The 9,390-nt window shown below is 38.0% G+C and overlaps 1 protein-coding gene across 1 annotated transcript in view; it reads left to right on the top strand.

The window, feature by feature from the left end:
* The first annotated feature begins 1,104 nt into the window (after window positions 1–1,104).
* The window catches only part of unc93a (unc-93 homolog A), a 9,705-nt gene continuing 1,419 nt past the window's right edge, over window positions 1,105–9,390 (top strand). Inside the window, exons 1-7 of the mRNA XM_077221263.1 lie at window positions 1,105–1,332; window positions 1,939–2,120; window positions 3,503–3,732; window positions 3,804–3,929; window positions 4,957–5,174; window positions 6,543–6,678; window positions 6,766–6,897. Coding sequence (XP_077077378.1) covers window positions 1,234–1,332; window positions 1,939–2,120; window positions 3,503–3,732; window positions 3,804–3,929; window positions 4,957–5,174; window positions 6,543–6,678; window positions 6,766–6,897 — 1,123 coding nt within the window. The 5' untranslated portion in view covers window positions 1,105–1,233. The remainder of the gene's footprint in view (window positions 1,333–1,938; window positions 2,121–3,502; window positions 3,733–3,803; window positions 3,930–4,956; window positions 5,175–6,542; window positions 6,679–6,765; window positions 6,898–9,390) is intronic.

The raw sequence follows: 9,390 nt of genomic DNA, 5'->3' as shown, positions 1-9,390 counted from the left end.
TCCACGATTTTTTGATCAATTGCTGTTTGTATTACCATAGTTTTCAGACAAATATGATTAAATGGTAGATAACATCGCATCTATAATAAAAAACGAACAAAAAAACAGCAACATACGACTCTGAAACATCCTGTCGAACCCGTTTGTGCTTGAAATCTATTCAGCACAATCCTCTTGTTTGTTAACATTGTCAGGGTCTGAATCGGGCTCGAAATGTTTTGAAATTGACGCCATCGTTAATTTTTACATCTGAGTAGAGCTCATGTTTACGAAGGGGCGTGACATTTCTCGAACACGCGATAAAGCGCTGCCAATCACAACAGACTGGGCCAGCTAACCAATCACAGCACATTTCGTATTTCGGAAGGAGGGGCTTCATCGAAAAATGAACCGTTTAACAACCAGACTGGGGAGAGAGGAGCTCTAATGTAAAATATGTGAAAAAAATATGCGTATTTTGAACATTTAAGCATGAAAACATATTCTACACCCCAAAAACAAAATCAAGACTTCGTGAAAGGGCATAATAGGACCCCTTTAACTGCTAATAAATGTATTATAACTACTGCATTTAAATTAGTACCATAAAATCTCTTTAAATTTTAAATGAAAAAAAACTCAAACTAAAATATAGTACATTCATTCCATTGAAATAAAAACATTTCCGCCACAGGAGGAGAACCTTTGCCTGTTAAACAGTCATTCGTGTTTGCAGATTCAGAGAGGACAAACTATGCAGTAAAATTTGTCATTAAATTATATTACTGCTAAAATCTGCTTCACATGTCTTGGCTGACGTGACTACACATATATCATAATACATGTGAAATGTAGCATAATAAAGCAATCAGCACACTGACATCATAAAAACATGCTATTTGACAACTGCGTGAAACACTATTAGCACAATTTTGACAAATGCTAGACTCTTTATATATATATATATATATATATATATATATTTTTTTTAATCTTAGGTTGATGTTTTTCCATCCTAAAATTTCCTTGGAAAAATGTATAACTTGATAAGAGATCAGCAATCATTGACCGAGCTTTAGTCATGTAAATACTGGATACTTTTTTAATTGCATTACACTGAACTTTGCCCGAGAGTGTGTTCAGATATATCAGTTCAGTGTGAATTCCAAATCAGTTCAGAATCCATTTAGTTTTGACACGCGACACATTCACTGGAGGAATTCCTTCTTCTTGTAGCATTTACAGGATTTCAAAATGAAAAAATTTATAAGCCGAACTACCAAAAATATCCTTGTGGTTTCTTTTGGATTTTTGCTCTTATTCACAGCATATGGAGGGCTGCAGAGTTTACAGGTAACTAATATAAATCAGAGATCATAGATTGTGTTGCAGTTTTTATTTGTATGTCGCTTTTGACTGCGTTTGATAATGATGTCTAATAAATAATGATGTAAAAATCTTTTTGTTGACAGTTCTCATAATCAAACTCTTGCCGAGCCCTGTACAGCTTCAGTAGAATTTTCATAACCAAATAGAAATTGAGCTATAAATTAGCATGTTGTTAGATGACAGCATAGGTCATACTGTATATATAAAAATACATACATAAAATAAATAAAATTCAACATATTTTCATTAAGTGCTTATAGGCCTAATTATAATTGAAATACGATTATTTGTAGAAAAGCTGCAAAGTACAGTATAGTTCATTGATTTTTACACATCCTTTCACTAAAGAGGAAGTTTGGGTGCATGGGAAATAAAATTCATAATAGTATGGTACGTTTCTTTATGAAAACAATTTATGATTGATTTAAAGCATTTTTTAAATCTTTAAAATCATCTAAAGGGACAGATCAACTGAAGAAACTCTGACGTTTTTTTGCTAAATAAATGAGTGTATCTTGGTACTGATTTGTGGGTGTATTATATTGACAGAAGCATGTTTGTGTGTTACAGAGCAGTCTCAACGCTGAGGATGGGATGGGCGTTATATCGCTCAGCGTCATCTATGCAGCCATCATTTTGTCCTCAATGTTTCTTCCCCCAATAATGATCAAAAATCTGGGCTGTAAATGGACCATCGTCATTTCAATGGGTTGCTATGTGGCATATTCCTTTGGAAACCTTGCGCCAGGCTGGTGCGTGTATTTCTCCACCTTTTGTACTTGCTGATCTGTTGAATAATATACACAAATACATAATGTAAGTGTTTAGTTTTAAGCTAAAACGTGAGAGGCAGTTTCTAATCCCAGACATGACAAGACTATTATGTGTGATTATTATGTTATTATGTGAGATATAAGACAGAGCTTAAAGGGTTAGTTCACCCGAAAATGAAAATTCTTTCATTAATTACTCACTCTCATGTCGTTCACACAACATCTGCTCTCGCGTCAACACGCATGTGTCGTGGTGCTTTTGTGAAAGTGCGTTGTAGATTAATATTTTGTAAATAAATTGGTAAATTATGTTACATGGTGGTGGTGGCGCAGTGGATAAGACACATGCCTTTGGTGTGAGAGACCCGGGTTCAAATCCACTGTGAGACACCAATGTGTCCCTGAGCAAGACACTTAACCCCTAGTTGCTCCAGAGGCGTGCGACCTCTGACATATATAGCAATTGTAAGTCGCTTTGGATAAAAGCGTCAGCTAAATGAATAAAATGTAAAAAAAAAAAAAAAACATAAAGCTCTCAGAATTCATTAATAACATCTTCATTGGATTTCCGAGGATGAACAAGTCTTGCAGGTTTGGAACGACGTGAGGATGAATAATTAATGACAGAATTTAAATTTTTCAGTGAACTATCCCTTTAAAGGGGTAGATCTGTAAAACCATCATAAAAGTGGTCCATATGACATGTTATGGAAGGGTTATTGAAGTTAGCACAAAATATGTGAAAAAAAACTATTGAAACTGTTCAGAAGTTTGGGGCCAGATGGATTACTTATTATCTTTTTGAAAAAACGTATCTTACCAAGGCTGTATTTATTTAATCCAAAAATATGGTAAAAACAGTAATATTTAAAAAAAATTACTAAAACTAAGAACTGTTTTCTATTTTAATATATTTTAAAATGTAATTTATTCCTGTGATGTCAAAGCTGAATTTTCAGCATCATTACTCCAGTCTTCAGTGTCACATGGTCCTTCAGAAATCACTATATTATGATGATTTGCTGCTACTGAAACATTGAAATATTATTATCAATGTTGAAAACTGTTGTGCTGCATGCTTAATATTTTTGTAAAAATCGCGATACATATATTGATACACTTTAATGCATAAAAATTCATTTTTATAACATTATAAATGTCTTTACTATCATTTTTGAACAATTTAACAAATTTTTGCTGAATAAAACTATTAATTTCTTTCAACATCAACAACAACAACAACAAAATCGTACTAACCCCAAACATTTCAGAGTTAAAAAGCTGAAGGTTCTGTTAGTTCATTTAAGTTAGAAAACAAATCTGCAGTTACTGAAGTCTCTGAAATCACTTTGTTTCTGCAGGGCAAGTCTGATGACCACCTCTGCCATTCTGGGTATGGGCGGTTCTCCGCTGTGGTCTGCTAAATGCACATATCTCACAATAAGTGGAAACATGCGTGGCCAGAAACTCAACAAGAAAGGCCAGGATCTCATAAACCAATATTTTGGCATTTTTTTCTTAATTTTTCAATCTTCTGCAGTGTGGGGAAACCTCATGTCATCTCTCATATTTGGCCAGGACTCTAACATAGGTACAGTTGAATGAAATACTTTGCCAGCGTCTCTGTATTTTGGTGACTGTAAATGCACTGTCTGTTTCTAGTGGAAGTCCCTGAGGAGAACCTGCAGTTCTGTGGTGTGGCAACATGCCTTGACAATTTCACCATCGTTGGAAACTCAACCCGTCCAGCAAGACACTTAGTAAACACACTACTGGGCTGCTACATTGGTAGGTCATATTTGTGTACAAATATAACATCAAAAATGTGCTTTTTTTATGCTTGTATAGTAGGCTGTTGAAATATGACTTAATTAATATTATCCCCTGAAAAATATCTAGCTTTATTGTTCAGCACTGTGTGTAGGCAACTCATTTTCATTATTCTATGAAGGTCCATTAAAGGGATAGTTCCCCCAAAAATGTAAACTCTGTCAGTAATTACTCTCCCTCATGTTGTTCAACCCCGTAAGACCTTCGTTCATCTTCGGGACACGAATTAAGATATTTGTGATTAAATCTGAGAGCTGGATCACTCCTCCATAGGCTTCTAAGGGATTGAAACTTGTTCCCCGAAAAGTTATTAAAGACATCGTTAAAATAGTCCAAGTGACTACAGTGGCTCAATCTTACGTTTATCAAGCGACGAGAATACTTTTTGTGAGCAAAAACAAACAAAAATAACGACTTTATTTCAACTATTCATTTCCTTCTCTGTGGGCTCGAGTGAGTTCACTAGTGTAACAGCTAGGGTTGGGTACTGAAACGCGGTGCCAATAGGGAACCGGCTCCGACGTAAACCGTAGTAGCCAGACGGAATAAGAACGAAAATGTCGGTGCCTGACTCTCTGTGTCATGAGGCGCACACACACACGCAAGGTCTCTCGCTCTCTCCCTTTCTGCCGTGCGCGCACTATACGGTTTGGAGCACAGTCTGTTCTGTCTGCACGCTCTTGCTCGCTTGCTGTAGATACCGGGAGATTTAAACTAATTTGCGGGCATCAGGGAGCCGTTATCAATATGCGGGAGACTCCCGGAACGTCTGCTGATAGCGAGGGGATTAAGGAAGATGCTCCAAGGTTTGGCTGCATTTCACGTGTAAAATTACGCATCAGAACGCCCTCTCTGTGCCGATTGTCTGAAGCTCATATAGAATCACGCCAATTCATTCAGGGAGAGTAATTACTGACAGAATTTACATTTTTGGGTGAACTATCCCTTTAAGGGTGTCTAACCCAGTGTTTCCTGGTCTGTGCAGGTGTGGGGATTCTGGCCATGATTTTTGTGGCTGTGTTCTTGGACAACATAGATCAAAGTCTGGCCAAAGAATTTCGAAAGAACAAGGGCAACGAATCATTTTGCAGCACCTTTCTGGCTACCTTCAAGCTCTTGAGAGATCCCAGATTATTGCTGCTCATCCCATTGACCATGTACAGTGGGTTCGAGCAAAGTTTCCTCTCTGGCGAATACACAAAGGTACAAAACCAAATACAGACCGGGGAGAGTTGAAAAATAAAGGGGCCTTGGAAAACAGAATGCCACCAGAATTAATAAAAATTCACCCGAAATGTAAGATATGGGGGCAAAAAAAATGTATTACTTGTTTTTAATATTTATAACATATAAAACAGTTAAGCAAATGGATGCCCTACACAGAACTTCAGTTATCCCCTTATATTTAAAACATTAATATCTCATTGTATTATTCGGTAACACTTTATTTTACAGTGTCGTTGTTACATATACTTACCATAGTAATAACAGCAAATTATGCCTAATTACATGCAATTAACCCTCAACCAAACCCTAATCATACACTAACCCTATAGTAATTACCTGTAGTTAATTAATATTACTTAGTACGTAAATGTATAATTACACTGTAACAATTACACCTTAAAATAAAGTATAACCCTTTATTTTTGCTGTTTCCATGTTACAGTGTTATTACACATTTAATTACTGAGTAATAATAATAATTAACTACATGTACTTACTATAAGGTTAGGGTCAGGATTAGGTTTAGGGTTAGTTCCATGTATTTAAGCACAATTCATAGTAATTACTATAACTACATGTTACGTATAACAAAGAGACTGTAAAATAAAGTGTTGCCCATTATTTATGCAATTTTAATTACTGCATTAAACAGTCTGTGTAAATACATTTACAGTAAATGCCACTTAGGATGCAAAGATGGATTTTGTACAGGATGGCACAGATATCCTGTACATATAGTAGAATTTTGGGCTGCATCCGAAATCGCATACTTCCCTACTGTATTGTAGACGAAAAACAGTATTTGACAAAAAAAGAACCATGTCTAAATTCACATTACTCATTAAAGAATAGGCAAAAAGTACCCGGATGACCTCCTACTTCCGGTGACATTCTGAAGTGTGTATATGATGGACACTTTACTGGACATGGACACCCATGAGGCCACAGGAGAGGATTTGTGAATGGCAGTGAAGCGACGCAACTGACGCTTGAAGGTCGTTTTTCATATTTACCCCTAAAGGGAGGAACATGGCGAAAGTAGTATGTTAGGATTACATTCATACTACACACACTCACACATACAACACAGTCTTTTAGGTCGTGAAGTAATTACTCACTCAAAATAAGTATCTACTTGAGAGACTATGCGATTTCGGACGCAGCCATTTTGTTTGATTGGTAACAGTTCAATTGCCCAAGCCCTGAAACGGGCCCTATTGTTTCCCTAAGGATTATTCTAATTGAATTTATTGTTTAAACATTTATACATTCAAATTTAAGATCATAATGGGAAAGTTAATTTCTAATAATATGAGCATGTGTTTGTGTTCCTCTTTCCCGCAGAACTATGTGACTTGTGCGTTAGGAATACATTATGTTGGCTTTGTGATGATCTGTTTCGGTGCCACCAACTCTCTGTGCTCATTTGCGTTTGGGAGACTGGCTCAATACACTGGAAGAATCGCCCTCTTTTGTTTGGGTAATACATGAACTGGTTAACATATGGTTTAAGGTTAAATATTGTCTCTAGAATTGATGCTCATTTTGTGTTACTACACTTTCACAGCTGCAGTGACAAACTTGGGCTGTTTTGTGGGTCTGTTATACTGGGAGCCTCATCCAGACCAGCTGCCCGTGTTCTTCGTGTTTCCGGCGCTCTGGGGAATGGCAGACGCTGTGTGGCAAACACAAACCAATGGTGAGTGCTTCGACTGCAGACTACTTATGGTGCTTTTCCACGACACAGTACCAGCTCGACTCGACACTCGCCTTTGTTTGGTTTTTCCACTGTGTAAAAGTTGCACCTGTACCTGTTTTCGGGAACTTTTTTTCATATCCCCTCCGGCGAGGTTCTGAGCGAGTGGAGGCGATACTAAAATGTGACGTGAAAACACTGCACACTTCTGATTGGTCAGAGAGAATCGTCACTATTCACCGCGTCATCGTTGCACGCGTCATCATAGCTGTTTTTTACAGCAGTGTTTCGTTTTGCTGCCCTCAGCCTCTCCTGAAACCATGTTTGTCTTCTTGCTGTGAGAAACAACCACATCCCGAGGGTCAAAAACAGCACACACTCGATTTCCGTCATTGTCCTGTGTGTGTGTCATAGATATATAAACTAGATGTCGCCCTGGGGTTCTAAGCATGCGTCAAAACCAAGGGTGTAATCCATCAGCCGGAAACTGAAGCCTCGCGGGAGCCGCCATTGTAGCAGACCATCACCTGCTGTCAGCATTACATTGACTCCCATTCATTTTGGCGTCACTTTGACAGCAAATAACTTTACATCTGAGGCGTCCAAAGACTTCATTTGTCCATTACTTATTTCTAAAGAAACACGACAATGTATAAAATGCTCCATTACTTTGTATCTTACGTTATGGCCCCGTAGAAGCCGTTTTTGTTAAAAACAGGCTAACGATTGCGTCATAATCACGTGACTTTCTGTCGCACAATAGAGACATTACCGTATAGACAGGAGGAGAAGCTCGTAGGCAATCTTTTACTGTCTATGAGGCAATCGGGGGGACATAGAGGCATAAAGTCCAGGAGAAGCCCATAGATAGAGTCCATAAAAGCAACAGGACAAAATATTTCAACAACGTTTTTGAGGAATTAGGTGATTCAGATTTGTCTTGGCACAGCTACTAGAAGATTCACAACTGTCAGACTGTCGTCACGCTCAGTTTGAGCCCGCAGTCGCTCAGCCATCAGGCAGGAAGTGCAATAATCGGGCTTCAGTCTTCTCCGTTGAAATCAATGGGGTCGCTGTGTCCATTTCTTCTACTGTCTATGGTCAAAACCGCCGCCATGTTGGAACAGGGGTCTTGTCGTAGGAAGTAGCTAGGAAACGCTGAATTCATGGATGATGCTGGACTTTTGTGCTGCGTATGGATGTTCACACGAACAAAATCTAAAAACCAGACAGCAAGGGATTACATTTCACAATGAGAAATTTTGTAAATATTTTTAAATGTCTCTGGACTCAATGATAAATACATGTCTGACCGTTAGAACGAACCAAAACAACTAGAAAATCGCATTCATGATGATTTATGGGGATTTTATTTCCGTTAGAGCTTTTCCTGCATTGACTGATGCATTAAAGAGGAGGCGCTCCACTGTTCCAAGATGGCGGCTCTATTGACGCATTCGTTCCAATGAACTGCCGTAGCCAAGGCGACATCTAGTGTTTATATCTATGTGTGTGTGTGGGTAGAGGGTGTGTGTGGCGTAGAAGATTACGTCACGGCAGTTTCCTATGGCGTCGCTACGACGACCAGGTACTACTGTGGAGGTACTCTCTGTAGCGAAAAGCGAGCCGAGCCGAGTCGAGTCGAGTCGAGCTGGTACTGGTACTGGAAAAGTGCCATTAGTTACCTATACAGTCAAGTTATTGTTAGGAATATTAAAGGATTAATCACCTTAAAATTTAAATGATCCGAAAGTGTACTCACCCTCAAGCCATCCTTAGTGTTAATGACTTTCTTCTTTCAGCCGAACACAATCAGAGTTGTATTAATAAATATCCTGGCTCTGTATGGCAGTGAATGGTACCGTTTTTTTAAGCCCAAAAATTGCTTCCGACCATCATAAAAGTAATCCATAGTGGGTTAATAAAGGCCTTCTGAATCAAAGCGATGTATTTTTGTAAGAAAAATATCCATAATTATAACTTTATAAACTGTAATCACTAGCTTCCGGTAACGGCCGTCCACGCGTTCACGAGAGAGTCGAGTTCTGGCGTATGACGTAGCGTAGCGTAGCGCAAACTCTTCAAAAATCTCATTTTAGACCTCTAATTTGTGACCGGTGTTTTGTTATTAAGTTATTCTCAAAAAAAAGAATAACTTATTATTATTAATATTTACATAACGGATATGCTAATTCAATTCGATGTTTGTGTGGTAGGTAATAGCCATATATCGTCAATATTATAATATCAAGCTACCATAGATGAATCTGCAAATTTGAAAATCGATTTGCATTATAGCCTGAGGCAAGACACTTTCACCAGAAAAATAAATACACAAACATGACTATCAGCCTGCAGACATTAGGAGAGTTATCCTGAGATTATTTATAATAACCATCGTAAACTAGCATGTTAGTGTTTATCGTTACTAGCTACCAGATTGATAATTCGCTACTCTACTAGCATTACTTGATTCATGAAGATAAATGGAGGACC

The sequence above is a fragment of the Siphateles boraxobius genome, unplaced genomic scaffold, assembly GCF_051911475.1.
Source record: "Siphateles boraxobius isolate OS27281-9 unplaced genomic scaffold, OSU_SipBor_1 80, whole genome shotgun sequence".
Classification (NCBI taxonomy): Eukaryota; Metazoa; Chordata; class Actinopteri; order Cypriniformes; family Leuciscidae; genus Siphateles; species Siphateles boraxobius.
Note: the sequence above shows the minus strand (reverse complement) of the source record. Positions and strands in the feature narration are given on the sequence as shown.